At 40.5% G+C, this 27,480-nt stretch overlaps 2 protein-coding genes across 2 annotated transcripts in view; one reads left to right on the top strand and one right to left on the bottom strand.

Moving 5' to 3' along the window:
• The first annotated feature begins 3,503 nt into the window (after positions 1 to 3,503).
• On the top strand, positions 3,504 to 4,291 carry LOC104861982 (cytochrome c oxidase assembly protein COX14). The gene has a single exon (XM_010623663.3). The coding sequence runs from the start codon at positions 3,857 to 3,859 to the stop codon at positions 4,028 to 4,030; it is 174 nt and encodes a 57-aa protein (XP_010621965.1). The 5' UTR covers positions 3,504 to 3,856; the 3' UTR covers positions 4,031 to 4,291.
• A 6,733-nt stretch (positions 4,292 to 11,024) lies between these two features.
• Cers5 (ceramide synthase 5) overlaps positions 11,025 to 27,480 on the bottom strand; it is a 39,241-nt gene continuing 22,785 nt past the window's right edge. The window contains exons 3-12 of the mRNA XM_019207419.2: positions 23,622 to 23,727; positions 22,769 to 22,899; positions 21,555 to 21,612; positions 18,846 to 18,896; positions 17,697 to 17,789; positions 15,569 to 15,697; positions 15,374 to 15,480; positions 14,493 to 14,649; positions 13,380 to 13,489; positions 11,025 to 12,068 (exon numbers count right to left, since the gene is read on the bottom strand). Coding sequence (XP_019062964.1) covers positions 11,957 to 12,068; positions 13,380 to 13,489; positions 14,493 to 14,649; positions 15,374 to 15,480; positions 15,569 to 15,697; positions 17,697 to 17,789; positions 18,846 to 18,896; positions 21,555 to 21,612; positions 22,769 to 22,899; positions 23,622 to 23,727 — 1,054 coding nt within the window. The 3' untranslated portion in view covers positions 11,025 to 11,956. The remainder of the gene's footprint in view (positions 12,069 to 13,379; positions 13,490 to 14,492; positions 14,650 to 15,373; positions 15,481 to 15,568; positions 15,698 to 17,696; positions 17,790 to 18,845; positions 18,897 to 21,554; positions 21,613 to 22,768; positions 22,900 to 23,621; positions 23,728 to 27,480) is intronic.

Here is a 27,480-nt window from a genome sequence, read left to right as displayed (position 1 = left end):
CCAGCCTCACCGGCCTGGCTTCTAGGCCCTCGCACTGCGACTCCAAAAGCCGCCGCGGCCGGGTGTCCCCCTCGTCTCTTCCGCTGCTGTAAAATCTTCCCGCCGTTCCAAAAAGCTCCCTCTGCTTTTGAACTCACCCACCGTCTTTGACCTTGTCTAACAATAGGACTCGTAGCATAGCACCGTTAGCTCCTTTAGACAGAAGCCGTGTCCGTTATTGCGCCCTCCTAGCTTTATGTGCTCCAGGTGCGAAATCAGAGACGAACTAGTCAGTCTAGGTTGATGTAACAGACCCTTTTGGAGGAATGAGTTTGCAAAAGCAAGCTGAGTCTTGAGGTCCTCCCACTTGTAGAGGGCCAAAAGATTACAGCCACGTAACACATAACCTTTACAGATTGTACCCTTATGGTATTTTTCATTATGATTCTAAGGGATTTTTCCAAAACCTGCAATACCATCACTTCGTAATAGAAACCCAGATTTGTTCCTCACACCCCTCTGGCCTGAAGGTTGAACCTTCAGGGCTCTCACACTGAGCAGTCCCCAGGTTTGTTTTGTTTTTTAAAGACAGTGGCTGTTTCTAGGCTGGACTCAACCTTGCAGTCCTCCTGCCTTAGCCGCTCAGAGTGCTGGAATTACACGCATGAGCCAGGATGCCCGGCTCCAGCTTTGTTTTATTGAGAAAATGAATGTTCCTTAAAATGATAACGTCCCTCCAGTCTCAAAAGTTCCCTTCATTTCTAAGATTAAACATTCTGCCCTGACTGCTAATTTCATTTTCTCCTAGACTGTCCTCAGCCTGGGTCTCTTTTATCTTCAATTTAGCCACCACTTTCCTCCCTTTTAAAAGAGATTCACGCAGGGCCTGGTGGTGCACACTTGTAATGCCAGCACTCAGGAGGCTGAGACAGGAGGGTCACTACGAGTTCAAGGCCAGCCTGGGGTACACCCCAACTGTCTCAAAAGACAAAAACAAAAAAAGATATTCACACCTTCCTAATCAATATGCAAAACAAAACTAGATTTTTCTTGATCTTGTTTCTTACTTTGTCAAACTCTGCTTTATCACTTTCATTCCCTTAACCAAAACATCTGTTCTCTCATCTTGGTGGTGGGGGGAAGGTTATGATCCTCTAATGTTTTTCCTTGTTCTGGAAAAGTGCTAAGCACATACCAGACTGCGATTTATAGACTTGCTGAAGCCCTGGCTGAAGATCTGTGCTATCTACTTAATGTCTGTCCTGCCTGTCCCAGTTCATTGCATTAAACTGACATCTACCCTAGGCTTACTAGTGACCTGGTCACCCTTCCCCTCAGTGCTCCCATCTGACCAGACTTCATGGCACTCTGCAGTATGGTTCCGTTTTTGTCTGGCCAAACACACTGGAAGGATACAGCACATTTGTCAGTGGCAGTGATTTGATACAGAGGTGATTTTTAGCCAGGAAGGAAAGTGTAGCTAAATGAACCATCACCCCCTATATTTCTAAAATTTCCTTGCCTTTTTCCTGTTTTCATCTTCCAGTTGTTGTTGCCTTGGCTTCCGTCTCTTGGTTTCATTTTGAGACAGGGTGTCACTGTGTAGCCCAGGCTGGCCTCAAACGGAGCCATCCTCCTGCCGCAGTCTCCTGAGTGCTGGGATTACAGGTGTTCACCACCATGCCAACTTGTCAGTTTTCTCTGCTTTAGTGCCACCTGTTACATCTGTATTTGAAACGCTTCTCTCAAGATCTGTCCAGAATTTCATTTCCTTCTCTTCTGCCTGATAAGACATCACACATGAATGTGTTGTTAATTTTAGTATGTCCAACCTGTTTTTGGTGCTAGGGATTGAACCCCAGGCATTACACATGTCTGGCAAGTGCTTTTCCACTGAGACCCACTCTGAGCCCTATGGTCTTTTTCTGTTTTGAGAAAGGGCCTCACTGTAATTCAGGCTGGCCTTGAACTCACTGTGTATCCCAGGCTGTCCTCTTGAGCACTGGGATTATAGGTGTGCACCACACCCAACCTGGGCCCCAGGATCTTGACTGTCACACCCTCGGTACACAGTGACACATACTTGTTTATTTCTGTGAACAGCATTCTAATACCCAAGTTTAACTTGGGAGGTACTTCCAGCTTTGTTCTAATCCGTTCAGTTGACAATCCCGTGCTCCCAAAATAACTTGTATTTCCATCACTTCCCATTTCTGCTGTCCCTGTCTTAGCTCAGTGAAGAGTTTTTGCCAATTTGAGAATAGGACACCAGGACTATGTCTGTTGGTCTAGTGTCACTCTTCCAGCCCAGCTGGAGCATCCTATTCCTTGGTTGGCTTTTTCTCCAGCCCCTTACAGAGGGAGTCCTGTAACTGGTTTCTGGCCATGGTGTGGGAACAGCAGGAGAGTAAGCAAAGTCAGTGTCTGTGGGGTGCTTGTTTACAACTTTAGTGTCTTGCCCTGTGTCCCTCACTGTGCATAGCTTAGGACAGTGAAGGCGAAACTTTTGAAGCTTTCAATGATAACAAACAGCCCGCTTCAGCACTTGCACCATAGGTTTGCCACCACTGCTTTAGGGTTATTACAACCCTTGGAAAACCTGAACAGACCCTTTCTCATCTTGAGCCTTCTTTGTTCAGTTTTCTTTCTCTGAAGTTAGGTAATGTCAGTTTCTTTAGCAGAACTGGAATTCGTAGAAGCTGTGTCTTGACTCATCTTAGGGTCTATCATCAAGGCCCTTAGCGCTCACTGAGCAGCACTTACCTGTCTCCTACGCCACTTTCATTTGCCTAGACCAGCTGATCTTGATGTCATCTGCTTCCAGATCTTTCACTTTTTTGAGACAGGTTGTAGCTATGTTGCTCAGGCTGGCCCTGAACTCTTAGTCTCAAGCTATTGTCTCCTGCCTCAGCCTCCCACGTAGCTGGTACTAAAAACAAGCTACCACCTCTAGCCCAAGTTAAAGTAATTAGGTGTGCTACGCCTAAGCAGATGTCCAGGCCAGCCTTGAACTTGCAGTCCTTACGCTCTTGAGTACTGAGATTACAGGTGTGTGCTGCCACATCGGGCTTTATTCAGTCTTAATTTCATTTCTCTCAACTGAGGGGAGCCAAAGATCTAGTCCCAATTGAGGAACATTTTGTTCTTGATAAGGAATTCATATACTAACCTTTCCCTTGTTTCCCAGCTTACAATAGCCAGGGAAGAGTGAAGTTCTAAGTACTATAGCTCATGCAAATAGGATTTAAAACTTAACAGGAACAGGACCTAGGAAGATTGTTTTTAGCCCTTGGGACAGGTTCTTAATGTTCAGTTTAGAATTTAATGTTATAGAAGGTTAAGTATAATTGAAATAATATAAAAGTACCATTGGCACTATTTCAGGTATATTATGGCTTAAACATGCTTTAAGGCTAACCACTACGAACAAGATTATTTTTATGGGAAAACAAATTGGATACTGCCTAAAAGATTCTCATTTGATCTAGAGAATAATTCTTTGTTAATGTTAAACCCTAGCTACCTCTGTTGATTTCCTATAAGCCAGAAAAATTGCTACGTTTCAAGTAATATGCCAGTTAAGATCAGTTCAGGGTGGGCCAGTCTTCTCTCCACAAAGGTGGAGAGCCAGGTGTCAGTGTGCATGCATTCAGATGTATGCTTCTTGCCTCGTCTCTTGTGCCCTTTTGAGTCAGAGTTCCCAGAGTATGTCATATAGTATCCTTCCAAGACTGCTTGCTGTGTGTTGGGCCATTCAGTACAGAGTGCAGACAGACTAAGCAGGATGCAGGTTATAGAATGTTCCTAAACGAGGGCTGGGCCGGGAAATGAGTCCTTCTTCTGGATCAAACTGCAATCTATCTTTGTAGGGAACAACATGCCAACTGCTAAGCAGCTAGCCGACATCGGCTACAAGACCTTCTCTGTCTCCATGATGCTCCTCACTGTATATGGGGGCTACCTCTGCAGCGTCCGAGCCTACCACTATCTGCAGCTGCGCAGCGCCCGGCGCCAGGCTGCAGAAGAACAGAAGACCCCAGGAGACCTGTAGGATGGAGGGCGTTTTCTCCTGAGCATGCTGTGGAAAGACCACACCTGCCACCGTTTGCAGATCAAGGGGACTTGATGGTTTTCAAACCCTGCTGTAAGGAAGTGCCCAGGGTTCCTATGGTCCTGCCAGTTTCACTAGTGTGACAGTTTGTGGAGCCTGTCAAACCATAATGGGAATGTGAGGGTGAGGTACGCCTACAGACATTAAATATTTTGCCATGTGTATATCTTGGTGTTTTTGTTTTCTCAAATAATATATGGACCATAGAAATGGAGCTAGCTTTTGAATCATGGATGTTATTGCTGTATCTTGGCTCTTATACCCATGAATATCGAAGGCTATAGTCTGCCAAAAAAACATATACATACTTCAGGAAAAGAAAAACTTATATAAATATTTTAATACTAAATTTATTGAGACATCAAGAGATTAATACAAGTTACCTTTGGCCTCTACAGTTATAAGAGGCAATCGAAGTGGTGGCCTTTAGCTTCTAGACACTGATTTTTTTTTTTTTCAGAAGTGTATACACATTTTTGTGGCAGGCTCTGTAGCTTTAGCAGTGCTAGTATCAGCCTTCATGATCTTGGATAAGACTGCTCCAGCATTTATTTATTTGTATTTTGGTGCTGAGGATTAAATCCAGGGCCTGTGCATGTTAAGCAGGTGCTTTACCACTTACAGAGTCCCCGAGAAAACTGTGAGGCGGTCTTGGTGCAGACCATTTCTGGCCTAATTGCTGTGTCTAGGGAATGAGGAACTCTGGGCAGTGTGGTGATACTTGTGAGTCTGTGTGTGGAAAGTCAGAGGCCCTTGTTTGGCAGCATTAATATAATTGCATGAAATAAAAGAGGGTTAGTTCGTAAAAGCAAAGGTTGGCATAAAGGTTTGATTGAAATATGTGGCGAATGTAAGTTCCTTAAAATTCTAACACTGACTATATTTTCCAATCAGTCCTTGTATACAGTAAAATGGTTCTGGGCCAGGGATTTAGCTCGGTGGTTCCACGCCACCTGCCTTGTAAGCGAAAGGACCCAAGTTTGCTCCCCAGTACCCACCCCTGCCACAAACCAAAAAAGAAAAAAGCAGTTCTGCTTCTTAAATCCACTGGGTACAATATTAGTCTGAGGGTAGATTCCAAACTCTGTTACTGCACAGAGAATGTACCTGTACGTCTTACAGAAATATGAAGACAACATGAAAGAAAAGGCAGCACATTCAAGTAGCAGGGTCTAAATGTGTAGTTAAGGCTGGCATTAAACTAGCAATCCTCTTGCCTCAGCCTCCCAAGTGCTGGGGTTACAGGTGTATACCACCACACCCAGTTTTCCAAATTAGTAGGCAGTTCCTTATACATTTTTGATCCCTGTATTCTGTTAGTTTGTTTCCAGTTTGACTGAAATAAGCTTTAGGAGCTTTTGGTGGGGAGAAGAAGTAAGAGTTTTATGTTATTTGCAATCATACGCATATCTCAGCAGAGATATCCCATGGACAACTGATCAAAGACCAATTTCTTACTGGGAATGGGTAAGGCATAGTGACAGTTCCTGGACCACACAGGAAGCACAGATTTAGGTTCTCAAATTCATATGCAGTATAGCCCAGCACTCAAACTCCTTCGCTTACTGCTTTTGTCAAGTGGGAATTTTTGACAATTTACCTTCTTACACTAAAGTTGTTCTTGTAGGGTCCCAGATTTAAGTGAAAGTCTCAGTCCACTACTTCCATAGAGTTAGTTTTGTCTCTTGTCAGTATTTTAACCCAGGCCCTTCAGTACTTTTCCGTATGCTCTCGGAATTGCACTGGCTGTGTTGCCATTTATTCTAGCTTTCAGTTTCTTCACATTTCTTTCTTGGAAGCGCAGCTATGCATTAAAGAACAAAATAAAACCACTTATGGATTGTCTCAGTTTTAGTCTGCATTAAAGCCAGAACTAATATCTTTCATCTAATCTCATACCTCTACAGATAATATCTGTTCCTTGTCTGCCTGGGCCAAACTACTTATCTTTAATGTGGCGCATTTCTACTTTCAAGTTTTCTTCCACTTTACTAAGAACAATTTAAAAAAAAAAATTTTTTTTTTTTTTTTGGTTTTTTGAGACAGGGTCTCACTAAGTAGTTGAGACTGACCTGGAACTCACTATGTAGCCCAGGCTGGTCTCGAACACACAGTGATCCTCCTGCCTCAGCCTCCCGAGTGCTGGGATTACAGGCGTGCGCCACCACGCCCAGTTTTCAATTTAAAATATTCTAATCAAGATATATATCTTTTTTTACTAGATTATGATTCCTTTAAGCACAGAAATCAGATCTTATTCATTTCTATGTCCTTTGTTCTTATCACAGTGCCTATCATAAAGCAGGCACTTATTATTGAACAGAAAATATTTCTCCCCGCATGAACTTAGTTTAAATTAAAAATACAGTCATCCACTTATTTATGATTATTTCAGAATTAGGGTAATGTGAAAGGTACATATGACGGATAATCTGATTTACGTTAAAATTTCTGATACGCAAGGACACTCCTAGCACTGAGCTATATTTCTAGCACTTTTTTTTGGTACCAGGGATTGAACTTGGGTCCTTGCACTTACGAGACAGGTGGCAGCACCACTGAGCTAAATCCCTGACCCAGCACTTTTTAAATTTTGAAATAAGTTCTCACTTAAATTTCCCAGGTCAGCCTTAAACTTGTGATTTTCCTTCTGTGGCCTCCTATTTAGCTGGAATTATAGGCATGCACCACTGTGCCAAAAGATGTTTTTTAAACAACTTCTGAGACTTGGTTTTCTTGTTGAGGCAGAGTTAATTTTTCAAAGATGGCCGCAACAGTATCTCCTACTTTCTATGATTTTCAATGACTGTGGCACTCTTTCATCTCTTTAAATCAGGCAGTCCTTGTAACTATTTTGATCACTAAAATATAGAAGTCAGACTAGGGGCATAGCTCAGTGGTAGAGACCTAGCACTACAATTAAAAAAAAAAAAAAAAAAGCCCACGTATAAATTATGTGTGTGGACATCCAGCCCAGTGGAGTCTTTAAGTGACTTCATTGGCAGTTTCCCAGTTGCTCCATTCCCAGTTGACTAGTTACATGAGATACCTCCAACTGAGTTCAACTGACTAACCATGAACAAAATTAATAAATTGTGGGGTTTTGCTACCAGGGATCGAACTTGGGGACCTTCAGCTTGTGAGGCAGGCAGTGGCACCACTGAGCTAAATCCCCGGCCCAACAATTTCTATTTTTATGTAAGGTTTAAGTGCACTTATTGTGGATATAAAGTCATTTTTTAAGGAGAAAAGCACTATACTATACAAACAACTTTTTAAATTTTTTTTTTATTTTTGTACTGGAGATCGAACTCGGGCCCTTGCTTTTTTTTTTTTTTTTTGGTACTGGGGATCAAACTTGGGTCCTTGCGCTTGTGAGGCAGGGAGCAGAACCACTAAGCTAAATCTCTGGCCCTTTTTTTGTTTTTTTGAGGCAGGGTCTCCCTTTATAGGTTCAGGCTGGCCCTGAATTCACTATGTAGCCCAGGCTGGCCTCGAACTCCTGCTTCAGCCTCCTGAGTGCTAGGACTATAGGTGTGCACCACCATGCCCGGCTCCTATTTTTCAATAAATAATAAAACCCTTTTATGTTCAACAGAGGTAATGTCTTCTTTCTCACAGATATTCCTAGTTCTCTAGTAGAGAAAATGTGAGTCTAACTTACCACTATGAATTCAGGTCCTTCCTCAGGTGTGAAGCCTTTCCAGGCCACATACAACACTGGCGTTAGGACAGTCTTGCTGTACCCGTCACACTTTTACCTTCTAGCGCTGTATTCAAAACCTTAGCACGTTAGCTCCCACCCCCACTCCAGCTGTATGCACACAGTTCCTCCGTAGAACAAGATCCTATTCCTGCAACTGATCCTCATCTCAATTCTCTATTCAAGGCAAACTACGATCAGTCTGTGCATATGGCTAAATGTTTCTTCCACAGCTCTTTTTCCTCTTATGAAATTTTGGGAAGTGACAGAACAGAGACAATAGGTTTGACTCCTTATTAGCTGTTTTGCCTCATCTTTATTACATGTATTTGATATAATGCCTGACTATAATAAGAACGATGTGTTGGCTACTTTAAAAATTATTACATTCCTGGGCCAGGGATTTAGCTCAGTGGTATGTTGCCTGCCTTGCAAGCACAAGGTCCTGAGTTTGATCCCTGGTTCCCCCGCCCCCCCAAAAATCCTTTAAAAATGTTTTTGCCTGGCATGGTGGCACACACCTATAATCCCAGCTTGGGAGGCTGTGGCAGGAGGATTGCTGTGAGTTTGAAGCCATCTTGGGCTATATAGTGAATTCAAGGCCAGCCTGAGTACATAGCAAGGACTTGTCTCAGCCACCCCCCTCAAATCTGCCAGCTATTCCTCAGAGAAATAATATTTAGAATGAATCTATATATAGATATATCTATATCTATATCTATATCTATCTCAAAAAAGCTTAGTCCCCCCAAAATAAAAGACTCAGTCAAAAAATGGGCAACTGAAATGAATAGACACTCCTCAGAAGAAGTAGTAGAAATGACCAATAAACACACGAAAAAATGTTCACCACCTCTGGCCATTAGAGAAGTACAATTGAAAACAACAACTGTAAGCCCAGTCCTCGGAAGGCTAAGACAAGAGGATTGCTACACATTTGAGGCTAACCTGGGCTACATAGTTGAGTTCAAGACCATCCTGGACCATGTAGTGAGACCGTCTCAAAAAACCAAAACCAAACAACCAAAAAACCCACTGAGATTCCACCCTATTCCAGAAAGAATGCTGGCATCAAGAAGTCAAATAAATGCTGGGGAAAAGGAACTCTTCCACATTGTTAGTGGGAATGTAAACTAATACAACCACTATGGAAATCAGTATGGAGGTTCCTCAAAAAACTAAAACTAGAAATTCCATCTGACCCAGCTATTCCCCTTCTAGGTGTCTTCCTGAAGGATTTAAAGACATTGTATTATAGTAATATAGTACATACATACCTATGTTTACAGCAGCGCAACTTGTAATAACTAAACCTTGGAAGTCCATCAACAAATGAATGGATAAAGAAAATGTGCCATTTAAACACAATGCAGTACTACGTGCCATAGAGAAGGATAAACTTGAGTAACCTGTTGGAAAATGAATACACCTTGAGACCATAATGTTAGTGAAATAAATACATCAGACACAGATGCTTAAATGTTACATGGTTTCTCTTACATAAGAAACCTAAAATATAATATAAATAAAAAAAGATAATAGAAATAGGAAGATAGGTCTTTTGCAAAAGGAAAAGTGACCAAGAGATGGAGAGGGAAGGAAATCGAATGAAAAACAATTATATATAATACACACCAACTCCCCACAACGAATGTAATCATTATATAAAAAGAATTACTATATCACTTAAGGCAGGCACTTAGGAGTCAGAGGCAAGAAGATTGCTGAGAGTTTGAGCCTAGGCTAGGCTATATAGTGAGTTCAAGTTCAGAGTGTACTACAAAGCAAGACCCTGTCTCAAAAAAACAACAACAACAAAATAATTGTATTCCTTGGTTTCATCTTTTGTCAGGTTAACTGGGCCAGCCAACAGACTATGTAAACAAAGTAACTTTAAATTTCAAAAAGGCAAAATACATACTTTGGCTTTTAAAAGCATTTTCACTCATATTTCACAGTCTATTCAACAATATGGCAAATTGGTAAACTAAATGTAAGACCTTTCTTTTCGTATTCCTGATTAGTTCTGATCAACTGACTACTTAATATTTAATTTTTCCATGCCAACAGTAAATCTTCCCCAACCTCTGGCTACTGAGTATTGAACTCAGGACCTTGCACTTCCCAGACAGGCAGGGTACCACTGAGTTCCATCCCCAGCATCTCTGACAGTAAATCTTTTAAAAAATCTGGTCTCTCAGCAAGGTTAGTAGGGTCAGTATCCCTATAATGTCAATGAACATAAAGTATCTCATCCTTAGAATAACCAGTTTCTTTCCATTTTTAATCCATCTCCATGACATAAAGTTCTCCATATGTCTACATTTGTATACAAAAGCATGTCGACATTTTTATTTTCTTTGGTTTTTGTTTTTTGAGACATGGCCTTACTATGTAGCCCAGGTTGGCCTCAAACTCTGTTCTCCTACCTTCACCTCCTCAGTGCTGCGATTACAGGTGTGTGTGCCCCCACCTCTAGCTAGAAATATTTCTATAATCCAAAAATGCAGTAAATGGAAAATTATTCTGGGAGATGAATACTACATTTGGTAATTTTGCCAAGGCCTTAACTACAGGAGAAATCTGTAGTAGGATGAATCCTTCTCCATGAGCTGAAAGACAAAAACCACAAAGAAGAAAACATCTGCTCACAATCTTAAAGTGTTAATTAATTGGTAGTCTCTACAGTAAGATGAGAAATGCAGATACCTAACTAAAGGTGTTTTAGTTTTCAACCAAAGCCTTTTATCGGTTTTGCTACATGAATGCTTTTATCTGCTCAGCACTGTTCTTGTGACCCCATTAAATGTGCTTACCTTTTCTTAAAACATAAAGCTCTAAAATAATGTAGGCCACCCTGGTTGACACCATAGTGCACAGAAAGGAAAGATTTGATGTTCAGTGCCTGTGAACCAGATCTAAAACATTACTATTATTATTTGTGAGGCTAGGGATTAAACCCAGGACCCTTTGCATCAAGATACATGTGCAGCCTGTTAAAAAAAAAAAAAATTAGGGCCAGAGATTTAACTCAGTGGCACTATGCCTGCCTCAAAAGCAAGGTCTTGAGTTTGATCGCTGGTACTGGGGGGGAGGGTTTGAGATAAGGTCTTGCTAAATTGCCAACTTTAAATCACCCTGCCTCTGCCTCCCAGAGTACTGGGATTACAGGCATTGCCACCAAACCTGGAAAAAAATTCCTTTTTTGGACCAGGAATAGAACTCAGGACCTGGCGCTTGCAAGGCACAGTACAGTGCCACTGAGCTAAATCTCCAACCCAAAACATTCTTAATTAGCTGAGGAATTCACAGAATGAGTGGCAGTCACTAAAGAGGTTAAGACAAGTAGAAGAGGGTTGAAGCATTTTAATCACAGAAGAGTAAACAATAGTATAAAATCGTTAACAGCACACCCAGTGGCTGTTGTCCTCCTCCAGCCCCAGCCCTCCTGCTCCCACCGCCCTCCCTGCGTACCATTGAGTAAAGAGCAGGGTATCAGTAGTTGTCCCTGTCACTATCATGTGGCGGGAAGGGGATCTAGCTGGGGACCACAGCAATTCTGGCCATCCACCCAAGGTTCTCTGTTTCCATACAATTTTATTGTGTTAAATAGTCCCTGCTTCAAAAGAGGAACAATGCAGAAACCTGGCTGCTTCATTCAAATGCTCCAGGAATTGAGTCTCAAGAGCCAGGGCCACAAGGGAGGAAAGATCCAGAGACAGCACAATTCAAGCTGTTGCAGCCAAATCTGGGACTAAAGTGGGTTCAAAACGGTACAGGCAAGGCCTCGTGGCTCCAGTATAGAATTGTGCCGTAACCCAGGCAATGAACCCAGGCAATGAAACTTGTGCATATGCACAAATGTGCACACACACACACACACACACACACCACCACACATACACATGCAGAGCAAATAACATTACCGAAAGGATCTGAAGGGTATTAAATATAAAATGGCAGAGTTAAAAAAAAAAAAAAAGTGAAAATATTTGTTTCTTTGATTCTCCTTGGTGCCCTGCAATCCCTCTGGTCACAGGAGTGTAGATGTGGGGAGGCCCAAAAGGAGTAGATTGTCAGTGGCCCTGTAATTCCACGTCTGCTGAAGTGTCCAGGCCAACCACTTTACTTCTCAGCCCAGCAGCTGCCTCCCATGTGCCCATTTACCCAGCTGGCACCATTGCTGGAGCTGTTGCCAGAGAGGCTTTTAGTACTGATGGTTTCATCATCTTCCTCTGAGCTGCTCTCCACATCACTGCGATCATCCTTAGACACCTAGGTGAGATGGAACCAAAGGCAGGAAAGTGAGAACAGAAGTTTGAGAGAATCAGAAGACAGACTAAGCTCACAGGGACCGTATTTGTTTTCTACTTTTGGTGACACCTGACTCCAAGAGTTATCTGGACTGTGATTACTCTTTCAAATATCTTTTGCCTGCTTTCTGTTTTTTTTCCTGTCACCTCTGATTCTGTTCTTTATGGAACAGAAGCTGCTTTGGTAGAGGGGCTTACCTTTCAGAACCAGCAAAAGAAAACGGACCCCCTTTCGCCTCCTATCTCAAAGAACAGGAAGGCCAGCACATATGACTGCCATCTGATGGCTTCCATGTCCTGGTGGTGGTGGACAATGCATTTATGCACATTGGTCACCTTGAGTTTTGCTTTATTCCTAAAGCTGACCATAATGGGCTTTTTAAAAGTAGTACTACTGGTCCTGGGCTCAACTATCATTATTCTATGACATCATTTCCTAATCTTTCATTTTCAAAGAGCAGAATTACTCTTTAGTGAAACTTCAGCATATTCAGATACACAGTATCATAAAAACAACAGTGGATTTGCAGTTGGTAAGAAAAAAATCCTAGTACCAATTATGCTAGCATTTGTGAATCTTTACCTTTTGCCCTGAGGTTTTCTTCAAATGTTTGTATCTTCAAGTGAGGAGCTTAGATTAGAACAGTATTTTCCAATGCAAACAATCCTTATGTCAAGCAAAGTATTTCAAGTTCTCTAGCATGGATCATAAAAGTTAAGGGGAGAAAGCTAGTGAGACTTGTATCAGATTTCTGACCTCTGGAACTGAAGGACAATAAATGTGTGCTATTAAAACAAAGTAGAGGAAGAGGTGAAAAGGAACAAAGCTACCACTGCTGTTGCCAAAGCGATGGACATGTGCTTTGGATTAGTTCTGTGATTCTACAGTTTATTGTAGCTGTTGACCGCTAAATCCAGATAATTAATTACCTTATCTTTAGGAAATTTCTACCAGAGGACACAGTGTTTCTAGATGTGAGGTAAAGAGAGGATCAAAAACTAATTAGAGATAGAGGAGAGAGAGAGAGAGAATTAGAGATAGAGGACAGAGAGACAGGGTAGGCAGGAAGGGAAGAAGGGGGGAGGAGAGAAGAAAGGAAAGGAGGGAAGAAGGAAGAGATTCAGCTGTTGCCTCTTTTTAGGAAAAGAATCTGGTAATTTCAACAGTGGGTCTCTAAGGTCAGCAGATGAACAGAAAGGGTAGCAGGAAAGAAAAGAAATAAGTTTACACAGACGTGCTTCCCTAAGCACTAGAAGCACAGATAACACTTACATGCGAGAGATGAAACTGTCCAGCTTCCACCAACGAGGCAGAGAGAAAAGGAAGGTGAGAAAAGAGTGTAGAGTACAGAGTCTGGGTCTAATCCTTCGTGGGTAGGTCATCTGGTCAGAAAGAAAAGCAGGGAGAACAGAGAAGTCCAGCAGCTACAGCAAGATGCACAGACACACTGAGCAAGTTCCGAAACTAAGCATAGCCATAAAGAACAATGATGCACAAGATCATGAATAGACCCTAGAACCAGCACTTCCTGTAGCGAGACCCAACTTGGGGTTCTTATTACTGAGGGCCACTCACCTAATAAGCCTGGCTTCAAAAGAAGCTGAAAAACTCATTATGAGTTTATCATTACATGTTATCTTTCGGGGATAGGGGCATAGATTAATGGTAGAGCATTTGCCTAGCATGCACAAGGCCTTGGATTTGATCCCCAGTAAAGAAAGAGAAAAAAATATATAATAGACAAGTATAATAAAATATAAGACAAGTAATATAATAATATAAAATATAATAGACAAGTAAGGGCAGAAAATGGTTGAGGCCATCCCTAAAACTTTTCATTTTACATTTTGAGACAAGTTCTTATTAAGTTACCCAGGTGGGGCTCAAATTTGCCTCAGTCTCCCTTGGGGCTAGGATTTTAAGTAAGGGCCACTGCAACCAGCTTTAGTCTATGTAGCTCAGATTGGCCTTGAACTCACTACATAGCCCGTGCTGGCCTCAAACTTGCAAAGATCCTCCTGCCTCAGCCTTCCGAATGCTGAGATTACAGGCACGCAAAGCTAATAGCCATTCTTTTTTTTCCCCTCCAGTACCAGAGATCAAACTCAGAACCTTGCACTTTGCAAGGCAGGCTTGGTGCCTAAATTTCTGGCCCAAGAGTATCCATTCTTAAAGGACAAGAAGTAAGTACTAGATCCTGCCTTTTGCATCTAAGTTATACTTTAAAAGGCTAAACACACATAGTCAAGGTAAAAACTTTGGAGACCTAGACTTTTTGCTGGGTCTGCTTGTGTAGCAGGGACTCACCAGGCTAGATGGAGAGATCTGCTGAATAGTACTTATCATTCCCCACGACCAAAGAAAGAAGCCATTCTTCATCCTCACCTTTCCCCGGAGCAAGGCTTTGAAAGCAATTCGTGCAATTAGGTAGGACCAGATGATGTGCAGAAGCTGTAGGATCAGGAGAAGGCCATTGAATAACCACCAGGAAGGGTAAGGCCCAATTATCTCCCAACTCTCAAAGAGGGTTGAATTCAGAAGCCTGGAAGAGAGAAGTCAAGTGTCAAATTTTAGCCAGGGATTTGGCTCAGCAGTTCCGCCGCCTGCCAGGCAAGCGCAAGAACCGGAGTTCGATCCCTGGTACAAAAAAAAAAAGTCAGATTTTAAAGTAAAATATGAGACGACTCCTATAATCCCAGCACTCAGGAGGCTGAGGCAGGAGGATTGCTATAAGTTCGAGACCAGCCTGGGCTTCATAGTGAGTGCCAGGGCAGTCTCAACTACATAGTGAGACCCTGTCTCAAACAACAAAAACAAAAGCAAAAAAAAACAAAAGTAAAACGGATGTGTGCATGTGCTGGTCAGGAGGGGGACCTGAAAGTAAGAAAAAGCAAAAAAAACAAAAGTAAAACGGATGTGTGCATGTGCTGGTCAGGAGGGGGACCTGAAAGTAAGAACACAAACAAGAAAAGCCCGTCATTTCTATAATCAGTGTAAAAGAAGGACTGCTTTGAAGAGATGAGTAAGGAAAGCCAGAGCAAACAACTTGAGTACTCTGAATCTGGATAACACTTGACTAGAAATATTGTGTAAAGCAGCTAAGGTTCTGTCAGAGTGCTTAAAGGTTCAGTTTAGTCCAAGCAAAAAGCAGGGCAATAGGGTTCTTAAGGTTCTACTGGCAAGAACAAAACAGAAAAGTTGAATTGGGAAAAAGGTATTACTAGCTATATACCTACTACAGCTTCACAGCCCTGGCTAGCACTTACCAGAATGGATAGATTCCTAGACGAGTGACCATAAAAACAGCACCGAAGATCACAAAAAGGGTGTCACAGAGCCGCTGATACTTAGCATAATTGGCCAACTTGGCAGCCTGGACAAAAGAAGAATTGAGTTGGGAAAAAGTTTTCCAATAGAAGAGAAAGAGAAAAGAAAAGACTAGGAAAGAGAGCTGGGGTTACTTCCAACAAGAAGTCTGAGACATCATGGAGACACAGGACCAGGGTTCCAATCCGAACCATGTTGTTGATGTAGGAGAAGGTGATGAGCCCAATGGTGGCCAAGTGATGCACAAACATGATCAGGAAGTCCTAAGGAAGGAAAAAATACAAGATGCATGTAAAGGCAAAGCTATAGAAACGTTAGCCAGCTCAAGTGCCCTGCATTATTCTCTGGCGATCTTACCCACCTCTTGTATGTTCCACACTGCTAGACTCACCCTTAAGGAGTTGCATAGCATCTGAACCCAACACTCCTGTATCAGTGACCAATCACGGTCTATGTTAACATAACCTAGACAGAAAACAGCACGGGTACTGAGCTGACCTGTGGAAGTAATCTCCCAGGTGGCAATAGGACACACCAGCCTTAGATAGTCTCAAGACTCTTGCTTTAATTAAAGACATTTCAACCAAAGGCCACTAACAGAAAGTAAGTTTGTGGAGGGATAAGGCCAAAGTCTTCCAAAAAATTTCAGAGAAATGCTTATTAGCTAAAAAATCCATCTTACTGCAAGTACTTCCTACTTTCAGATTTAAGGCTGTATCTCCTCTTGGGTTCAAATGTGTGACTTAGAAAATTTTTAAATACCTGAGTCATCAGACATTATCAAGTTAATAAGATTTGAGTCTTATTAACATCAGACATAGTTTAATAAATATTTTTCAGCACAGTGAGGGACAGAGGGTTGGAGAAGGTAGGGTCAGAGAAACAAGGACAAAGTCTATGCTCTCTATACAGATACAATGATATTAATGATATTCTAGGGTTTTTTTTATTCTAGTTTTTTTATTTTTTTATTTTGGTACTGAGGATTGAACCCAGAGCCTTAGCACAGAGTAACATGCCAGCCTATTTTTATTCTGAGATTGTCTTGCCAGGCTGCCCAGACTTGCTTGAACTTGTGTTCCTCTTGCCTCAGCCTCACAAGGTGCTAGGATTACAGGTACATACCACCACTCCTGCTAATGTTCTAGTTCTTGAGTAGGTGATTGGTTTATAAGTATTATCTATTTTTCTTTAGACAGGGTCTCGCTACATAGTTCAAGATGGCCTTGAGCTCACTGTAGCCACGGCTGGCCTTGAATTTGCAGTGATCTTCCTGCCTCAGCCTTCTGAGTGCTGGGATCACAGGCATTGCACTACCATGCCTGACTTCTAAATATATCAAACTTTTAATGTCATATATTAAAATAAAAATTTTAATAAGGGGATCTGTGTCTTCTGACAATAAGAGAGTGAAAAATCAGAATTGGAGTATCAAGTTTCTATGTTATACAATACTAACAACCTAGATTACTTTCAACCCATTTCCATAATGCTAACCCTAGTTTTCCAAAAATACATGCTCTAGGGTTAGAGCTACTGGAACTACCTCACATCAGGTAAACACCAATGAAAAAGTGGTTCTGTCTGGTTATATAAACTCAAATAATTTCCAACTCTATTAATATGTGGGCATGTCAACTTTTTTTCTTTTCTTTTTCTTTTTTCTTTTTGGTACCAGAGATCGAACTCGGGACCTTGTGCTTGTGAGGCAGGCAACAGAACCACTGAGCTAAATCTTTGGCCCCTCAACTTGGTTTTCTGAATCATTGTTTCTGAACAATAGCAGGAAGAAAATAAATTGTCTAAAACTCCTTCCAGCTGATATTCTTTAAGTACGTAGAGTAACCAAAAAGGGAGATTAGAGAGAAGGTGAGGGGAGAAGGGAAGTGGAGGGGAGGGGAAAAAACAAAACAAAACACAAAGAAAAACAATAATAATAACTTAAAAATCTAACTTTTCTGCAATCATGACCTTTTCCAAATCAGGTATTGATATCTTCAAGTTCCGATTAATTTCCTGAGTTTCAGACATGTGAGAAGAATAAAAGAGTAAGTATTCTTAGCTAATTGTTCTCATCCTGTGCTGTTGTGAACCTCTTAAATACACTTTATCATTAGTTAAGTCTAATTTCTTGGAAAGAAAAGAATTAATAGTTCCAACACACATACTTTCTTCTGCTTTTGTGGTTCCAGTCAGGGAAAATAATCCATTACATTGGCAGTAATGGTGCTAGAAAGGAGTTGAGGAAACCAAAGTCCTTACCTTTCTTTTAATGTCTGTAAATTGAGAAAACATAAGAGACCAGTAGAAGGCCAGTTCCATGATATAATAGTAATAAAGCCCTCCTGAGAGAGGCTGGAAGAGAGGAAAGTAGTAGTTAGAATACCAACTCTCAAAGATGCATTTCATCTCTGCAACTCTCTCTGTCTGGGAGGGTGACTGTCAAATTATTGACATCGTTCTTCCCTATCGTCTAAAATCTGCAATAACTAAAAGAGACTTTGGATTGGTGTGGAGACTTAAACCTCTTCTTTCTGCCCCCCTATACATCTTTAACCCTCCTTTTTTTTTAGTTTTTTTTGAGGCAGGGTCTCACTATGTAGTTGAAACTGACCTGGAAGTCACTACATAGCCCAGGCTGGTCTCGAACTCACAATGATCCTCCTGCCTCAGCCTCCCGAGTGCTGGGATTTACAGGTGTGCGCCACCATGCCCAGCTTTAATTCTTTTTTTTTTTGGCTTTTTGAGACAGGGTCTCACTATGTAGTTGAGACTGACCTGGAACTTACTATGTAGCCCAGGCTGGTCTGGAACTCACAGCGATCCTCCTGCCTTAGCCTCCCAAGTGCTGGGATTACAGGCATGTGCCACCATGCCCAGCTTTAGCTCTCTTCTTTTAGAGATTTGACACATATATAACACAATCAAATCAGTGTGCCTAGAATTCTGACCAATTGGTATTTTTCAGAGGCCTTCCCTTCTTCCAACATTTTAGCATTCCCCTAATGTTGACATTTTTCTAGTATAGATTAGAACCAAAGTGCCTTTCCCCCCATTCAGTACTGAAGAATGAACAGAGAACTAAGATGCTCTTAAGAGGATTCCAAGCAGCCCGTGATACAAAGAGGACACCTGAACCAGAAAGTACCCCATTAAGTACTAGCAAACGGATTTTCTTTCTGGCTCAATTAGGATAAATATGAGAGAAGCTAGAACAAAAAGTTCAATGGATTTTACTGCTATAGAAGCTCCAGAAATAGAAATCCTGAATATATGATTCAAAGAACTTAGTCCCTAATCCCTCAAGAACATCAAGAAAATGTGCCACCTGTCTTGGACTGACAACGCACTCTCACACCTACCCTACCTTACACACATACGAAGGCCATCTTGAAACGGCTCAGATCCTACCTGAAGTGGATAGTTATACCAGCACTGTCGGGTGTCCCAGAACCAAGGAGACTAAGAAAAAAAGATAATTCAGGTTAGCCTTTAGGATTCTCACCTAGCTTGCTTCAAGATCTACCTTGTATAACCTATCCTCTTCTCTCTAGGATACTCAAAAGAAATATAGGAAAAAATAAAGATAGATTTTAGGGATTCCCAAAGGATCAATAAATGGCTAGATTTTCCTTCTACAAGCATTGTTAGAAATAGGAAAACCATGCATTGCAGTAAAGAAGAACAAGAAGAGCTCCTGGATAGTTTTAGAAACATTACCATCTGGGATGTAAGAATAGGGAAAGAATACAATGACTGCATCTGATAAAAGAAGAGGTACTAGGCTCAAAAGTAATCATCTCTACAATTACATCCTTTTAAGGAGTTTGTTCATGTCACCTATGCTGTTAAATTTATTACTGTTAAATTGTTCACAATATTGTCTTATTATCCTTTCAATAAAGTCTATAAGCTGTGCAGTGAAAGCACAACACCCAGTGCTTTGTCTATTGTGAAGACTGAATATATCATTTAGGGAAAAATAGTGTGGTACAGAGAAAAAAACATAATTAAGAATCAGTGCCAGCTGTGGGAGCAAATGCCTGTAATCTCAGTGCTTGGAGGGGCTGTGGCAGGAGGATTGATGTTTGAGGCCAGCCTGCCGGTACACAGTGAGTTGAAAGCCACCTGAACTATATAGGGAGGCTATGTCTCAAAAACAAAAAGATCAAAAAGATGCCAGGTGTGATGGTGCACACCTATAATCCCAGCACTTGGGAAGCTGAGAATGGAGGATTGCCATGAGTTCGAGGCCAGCCTGGGATACAAAGTAAGCCTGAACAAAATGGAATAAGAAGCAAAATCCAACAATATGTTGTATACAAGAAACAGCACACCTAGTGCAAAAAGAAGCCTATAGACTGAAAGTGAAAGGATAGAAAACAATTCTCCATGTGACAGGAGCCCAGAAAAAAGCAGGGGTAGCAATCTTATTTGCAGACAAAGCAAATTTCAAACCAAAACTGATTCTAGTATTATTGATGTAGGACGGCACTGTATCATACCTCTGTGAATGTAAAATATCTTGTGCCTGCTTTATGATACATAGTAGTGACCATGCTTTATCAAAGCTATAGTTAATGATATTACTCTAGAATGTTCTCTTTCCAGATGATGATTAAGATGCTAAAAAAAAAAAATGGTGCCAGGTACCACAGCAGCAACAGAACGTTGCTGTTTTCTGGATATTATTTTTTTCTTTGTTTTTTTTTTTAATGGAATGTGCTGAATGTCTATAATTTTGTTCAGATGACTGCAGAACCTGGAAAAGCTGTTGCTGCTATTGATGCATAACACACTGCTACTACCAGTCTTAGTATATAAATATAAATATATATATAAATTGAATTTTGGGAAACTTTAACGGTGCTGTCAACTTTGGAAAAAGTTATCCCAATTTACTGTGTTGAGTTGGCATTGTACAGAAATGGACAGCCATATTGGTCTAGAAATGTTAATTATTTTATTTTTTTTCCATTTGTACAGGGGTAATACACTGTACTAAATATGTAAGGTCATATCTACATGGGTTTGATTACAGAAACTAATAAAGTATTCTCTAAATAATGAAAAAAAAGAATAAGATAAGACTACAGGAGCAAGAAGCAATTTAAATATGTTAAGGGACAATTTTCATCTTCAGAATTAAGGATTATTTTAATCTTACATGATTGCCTTTTCTCTTTTACTTTCCTTTTTAGTTTTACTTTAGGATTAGAAAAACTATAGCAGTACACAGGATCCTAATGAGATTATTAATAATGTGAAATAGGAAGTAAAGGGCTAAAGGAGTAGGGAAAGTGGGAAGGGTGGGGGAAAGGTAATAAGGGAGAGGAAAAAAATATGAGAAACTGAAAAAATGGAAATAAAGTGTTTGTAAATGGGGAGGGGAGGAGGGGATGAAGGGAGGGCAGGGACAAGGGGAAAAATGAGAATCAAGACCTATTATGTAAAGGTACAGAATCCCAATGATGAATGTAACTGTATTGTATACCTAGATTGTACCAATAAACTCAATAAAAAGAAAAAAAACAAAAACAACAACAAAAAAACCACAAAGTAAGTCTGAAAAAGGCCAGCCTGAACTATATAGTGAGACCCTGTCTCAGCACAGCCCCCAAAACCAAACAAACAAAATGAATCAAAAAGATTCAAATTCTTCCTTGACTCTGACAACTAGCTAAAAGTAGAAATAGTATCTCTTCCACCCAAATTACAGGGTTATTGGCTGAGGCAGGAGGATCGCTGTGAGTTCAAGACCAGCCTGGGCTACATAGTGAGTTCCAGGTCAGTCTCAACTACACAGTGAGACGCTGTCTCAAAAAGCGGGAGTAGGGGTGGGGGTATCAATTCTATTTCTTCTTGAAAAAACAATTTTTGTCAAGTGCTTTGTAAATCATTAAGTAATATTCTGATTTATTTTTATTATTATTAATACTATTTAAGGGAGAAACAGTAGGGTCATAAGGTTAGTGAAGTAAAGAGCGAGGACAATCTATTAGTATATAAACTGGGACTATGGGTACCATTAGAGAAAAAATATCTGTGAAAAATAAATATTTGTCTCAATCTAAGAATGATTAGAACCCCATCAGAGGACCAGGGAAAGTTCAAACTTACCAACCAGAGAAATCTAATTCCATAGCAGAATATACATAAATAGAAAGTGAATCTCCACCTGGGTAGGCAAAAGGTAGAGGTTAGACAAATGTCCATTTAAAGTCTCTGAATCTAGGGTAGAGGGGGTGAAGGGAGGGCAGAGGTATGGGGAAAAAATGAGAACCAAGATCTGTCATGTAAAGGTACAAGATCCCAGTGATGATCCCAGTAACTGTACTGTATACTTGAAAAGTACCAATAAACTCAATGAGATTAAAAAATAATAAAGTCTTTGAATATGGAGAATTCAAGAGAGTCACTTTGTGGAGAAGAGAGTTACTGGTGAGAAATACATTCCATGGGGACAAATACTGTTATCTAGAAAGCTAGCCTTTGTTTAAAATAGACTTCCACAAGCATACACTGACTTTAATTAACTTTTCTTATATACCCGACCCCCTCATCACAGTGCCTAATATATATATATATTTTTTGGTATCGGGGATCCAACAGGGGTCCTTGTGCTTGCAAGGCAGGCGGCGGAACCACCGAGCTAAATCCCCGGCCCTGTACCTAATATTTTTCATTGCACAACAGTAACTAATAAAGTACTCTGTTTCTAGGGGATAATTAGTTAAAGACAAGACCAAAATCAATTAGTTAAAAGCAAAAACCTTGAATTCAAGAACAGTATTTCTCAAATAGGAATAGCTCCCACAAAAATGTCAATTTAGAACAAGCTGGTACCATTTCTATTAAAGTGTACAGGGAGGCCAGGCATGGTGGCACATGCCTGTAATCCCAGCACTCGGGAGGCTAAGGCAGGAGGATCACTGTGAGTTCGAGACCAGCCTGGACTACACAGTGAGTTCCAGGTCAGTCTCAACTACCTAGTGAGACCTTGTCTCAAAAAACGAAAAAAAAAAAAAAAAGGTGTACAGGTTCATGCATTCCTACCTATGTAGGCACATTTACAGGAATTAATTCCCAATCTATTTGGAAAAAGAAGCAAAAATGGAGTCACAGCTAGCTTGGTGGAAGGTATGTTCAAGCAACTACAAGTAACTAGCTTTCTGGTTCTCTTCTTTCCTACTTACAATAGATTGAGTTAGTGTTCTATACCCACCAACTGTTACCCTAATAATATACATAATTTCCAAAAAGGGAACTTCAGTTCATTTGTATCCCCACCCACCCACTTCCTTACTCCTTCCCTCCCTCCCTTGCACACCTACATGCTTTCACAGAATTTAGTGAGCGTTGGAGGCTTGTCTTGATTCCTCCGATGACGAAACCAGCATTGGATTTTTCGGACATCCCAGTCCAGCTGCTTTGACAGGCCCTCCAGCCTTTTCTGATCAGGATACTGTAGATGCATGACTAGAGTCAGAACACCCTTTTCTCTTCAAATCGCTCTTTAAATCTCCTTTACTAGCTGAGTGGCAAAGGACAATAGCCACAGCAGATCAAATGATATTTATCTTTTCAGGTTTCTTTTTTCTTTTGTTTTGGTACTGGGGATTGAATTCAGGTCCTTGTACTTGCGAGGCAGGTGCTGGAACCACTGAGCTAAATCCCTGGCCCTATATCTTTTCAGGTTTCATCCCCAAATCATTTTACACATTTCACCTCCTATGCCAATGACCTTTACTGTTCACCCATACACATTCTCACTTGGTTTTCTCCCTCCAGTTCAAGCTGAGTAAAAAGGATAACAAAAACCCAAACTACAAAGGCTACCATTACCATCCCTATTTTATTTTATTTATTTATTTTTTGGTACCGGGGATTGAACTCAGGTCCTTGCACTTTCAAGTCAAGGCGGTGGAACCACTGAGCTAAATCCCTGGCCCTCCATCCCTATTTTAATTTTGCAACTCTGCAAAGTCAGAAGAGAGAGCAAGGAAAAAAAACCTTGAATTTTTAGGACCCTCACCCAAAAGTACTTCCCTGAGAGGCTAAAGTTTTCCTTATAGTTGTGTAAGATCATCCCATCCTATCCTTAACCTTCTTTTATATGCACTCTATTTTTCCCCACCACATAGAGCAATACATCATGTGAGTTTTCTTGTTCTTTTGTTCACTTACCTTGGTGATAGATATGAAAACCTTTTCAAGGATGGTATTGGGTTGGGCCTGATAAGGACCACTGTCCTCAATGCCAACACGGAGTGCACAGGGTTTGGCAATAAATCTGTAATAGAGAAAACCTAAAGGTCAATTCTAAATATGATTTGCTAAACATGAAGAAGCAATCTCGATTAGTAGACAAATGAGAGAAAAAGGGTGAAACACTAATCTGGGAGGCACAAATCTTTTATTTGGTTCTGGATTTTTTTCATTGATTCACTTGAAAAGTGACTGGTTTAAGAAATGCTGGAAGAGGGCCAGGGTCCTGAGTTTGATCCCAGGTACAAAAAAAAAAAAAAAAAAAAAAAAAAAGATAATACATAGATCAAATCACTATCCTACCATTTACTGCATATGTGAACTTGGGCAAGTTATTTGATCTGTACAAACCTCCGGTTTTTATTTTTAACCTGTAGTATCAAGATAATATCAACATTCTTGCTACTCAATTTATGGTTCATCAGAACTTAAAGACCTCACTGTTCCCAAACACAGATAGATATATGCCATCTTCTTGCTTAACCAAAAGATTATGAAAATAATTATATTTTTAGGAGTCCTAAATAAAGAAAGCAGGAGGTTAGGAAGGGTGACCTCAATTCTAGTCAGATAAATTTGGTTAAGTCATTTAATCTCTTGAGTTTCCATTTTACCATTTAAATGAATGGGCTTATGAAATGATAGTTCTAAGATTTTTTTCCCCCTATATCTGAGATTTTCTGGTGTTATCACTGGGGGTAATTAATTTATAACTTTGCAATCTTTGAAAATTGAGGAACTATTCCTTGGTTCTTCAAGAAAGATCTCAAAGTAGAGATGCTGGCACGTGCCTGTAATTCCAGTACTTGCAAGGCTGAGGCAGGAGGATCGCTGTGAGTTCAAGACCAACCTGGGCTACCTAGTGAGTTCCAGGTCAGTTTCAACTACATAGCGAGACCCTGTCTCAAAAAAACCCAAAAATAAATTTTAAAAAAAATGTAGAGATGCTAACAGTCCTAGTAACTGAATAAATGAATAATTTTGAGTGCTAATGCTTTTTTGTTTTGTTTGTGTTTCTTTGAGACAAGGTCTCAACTAGGTAGTTCAGGCTGGCCTTTAACTATGTACACCAGGCTGGCCTCAAACTCAAGGTGATCCTCCTGCCTTAGGCTCCCAAATGCTGGAATTACATTTATGCGCCACCATACCTAGCTATTTCTAGTTTTAAGACTCTAAAAATTTATTTATTTGACAAATACTTACTGAGCATCTATTTTGTTTTTTGTTTGTCTTTGATACCAGGGATTGAACTCAGGACCTAGTGCTTTCAAGGCAGGCGTGGTGCCACTGAGCTAAATCCCTGGCCCCCCCGAGCATCTGTTTTGTCCAATAACTGAAACTTTATATTTTCTAAGGATATGTGACTGGAAAAGAACTTTTATTTCTTTTATTTTCTTCCCCCCACCCCCCGTACCAAGGACCAATTGAACTCAGGGCCTTGCACTTACCAGGCAGGCAAAGCACCACTGAACTACATCTCCACCCCAAGAACTTCTTTTTCCCATTAAATTTATTGGTACATTTTAGGTGCACCATACAGTTTCATTCATCATTGGGATCTTGTACCTTTACATGATGTATATTGGTTCCTATTTTTTCCCCACTGCCCAAGAGCTTTTATTTCTGATAAAAATCACAGTACACAGATTTAGTTATACATTTAATGAATTACCTTAATAAAATGAAATTTGAAATTAGATTTTTTTTGGTACCAGGATCAAACTCAGGACCTTGCGCTTGTAAGGTAGGCACAGTGCCATTGAGCTAAATCCCAGGCCCTGAAATTAGATTTTTTGAGAAAGAATTCATTCTACATCACACAAAACACTGGCATCTGGTAAAACCTATAAAGCAAATATCTAGCTTGCTCAAACACCAGAAAACAGCCTGCCATTTATACTTTTACTGGATCTGCCTTTTTAGAAATATAGTCTGGAGACCCTTTAGGTCCCAGGGCCCCTTTCAGAAGATATACAAAGTCAAAACTATTAAAATTACCTTGCTAATAATGCCATAATTTATAAGAATTCTTTTTTTTTGGTACCGGGGATTGAACTCGGGCTGCTGAACCGCTGAGCTAAATCCCCGGTCCTTTTTTTTTTGGTACCAGGAATCAAACTCGGGACCTTGTGCATGCAAGGGTAGGTAGCGGAACCACTGAGCAAAATCCCCAGCTATAAGAATTCTTTTCGCTCATTCTTTCATAAGTGTACCATGGAATTTACCATAGGTTATATGATACAGTGTAACAGACTGAATACTGAACCGACATGAGACTATGGCTGCTAGGTATCAGAGATTTACAAAGCTGTAAAATAATCTCTCTTCTTACTTTTTTATTTAGGAAAATAATTTTTTTTATTTAGGAAAATTGTTATTTTCCATAAAATAACTTTTATTTCATAAAATGTTTCATTACCATGTAGTTAGTTCATTATTTTAAAATGAATCGATATACATTAATTTTTCTCATTTTAATTTCTAAAATGATTATAAAATATTCTAAGACCAAAGCTTGAAAACTATTGTGCTGCCGGGCGTGGTGGCGCACGCCTGTAATCCCAGCACTTGGAGGCTGAGGCAGGAGGATTGCTGAGTTCGAGACCAACCTGGACTACACAGCGAGTTCCAGGTCAGTCTCAACTACAGAGCGAGACTCTGTCTCAAAAAACAAAACAAAAACCAAAAACCAAAAACCAAAACAACCCCCCCCAAACAAAAAAACTATTGTGCTTGAATGACATTGTGAAACAAACGTAACTTGTGATTTTCTGTCCTTGGTAGGATCAATCTACTGCCTACGTTTTAAAACAATTGATCAGAGAAGACCTACCTTTGCTGGAAGGTCTGAATAAGTGGGGATTTAGTGCTCTGTGAATGCTACTACATCCCACTTGCTACTGTAGGATGTGAGTCTAACGGCTCACACTGAAAGGAATTTATCCATCTGCCCTTTCTCTGCTGTCTTTATATACAGAAGCAGTAGGGCAGCTAAACCTGGGTTAGTTAAGATGAAATCAATCACCTACTGTTTTGCTTTTTCATACCAAATACAGGAGCTATACTACTTCTCTAAGATTTTCTGGATATAAACTATATACCAGTAAATTACAAAGTCTAGATCAAGTTTCTTAACTGGTACATCATGGCATGTAACACAAATGGGCTACACAGTTATGCTGAGATATTGATCTTGACTCTGTGGTGGCCAATAAAGCCTGGAATAACTTGGGAAACTAGATAATGTTGTTGTCTCAACCAAGGAGAGAATAAGACAAGTACCTGGGAATGATAGATCCATTTTATATATTCTAAATGTGAAGTACCCATAAGAAAGTGAAATAGAGCCAGGGATTTGGCTCAGTGGTTCCACTACCCTGCCTCACAAGCACAAGGACCAGAGTTTGATCCTCAGTACAAAAAAAAAAAAAAAAAAGGTAACAAAGAAAGTAAAAGAACTGTCTTGGAGGCAAATAAATTTAAAGAGGCCTGGGTGAGATACATGTGGGTAGGTACAGGGAAAGGGAGAATACAGTGGACCCTCACTGGGTGTGGTGCCGCACGCCTGTAATCCCAGCACTTGGGAGGCCGAGGCAGGAGGATCACCAAGAGTTTGAGGTCAGCCTGGGCTACATAGTGAGTTTAGCATCAGCCAGAACTACAAAGGGAGACCCTGGCTCAAAAAACAAAAAATAAACAAAAAGAATACAGTGGACCCTCAAGTTATGACTGCCTGATACATGAACAATTTGGGTTAATTAGGTTAATGGAAGAGTCA

Source organism: Fukomys damarensis, unplaced genomic scaffold, assembly GCF_012274545.1.
Source record: "Fukomys damarensis isolate Sample0158 unplaced genomic scaffold, DMR_v1.0_HiC HiC_scaffold_15, whole genome shotgun sequence".
NCBI classification, from domain to species: Eukaryota; Metazoa; Chordata; class Mammalia; order Rodentia; family Bathyergidae; genus Fukomys; species Fukomys damarensis.
Note: the sequence above shows the minus strand (reverse complement) of the source record. Positions and strands in the feature narration are given on the sequence as shown.

Coding starts and splice junctions, on each gene's coding strand:
- LOC104861982 (XM_010623663.3), top strand. CDS start 3,857: ATGCCAACTGCTAAGCAGCTAGCCGACATCGGCTACAAGACCTTCTCT.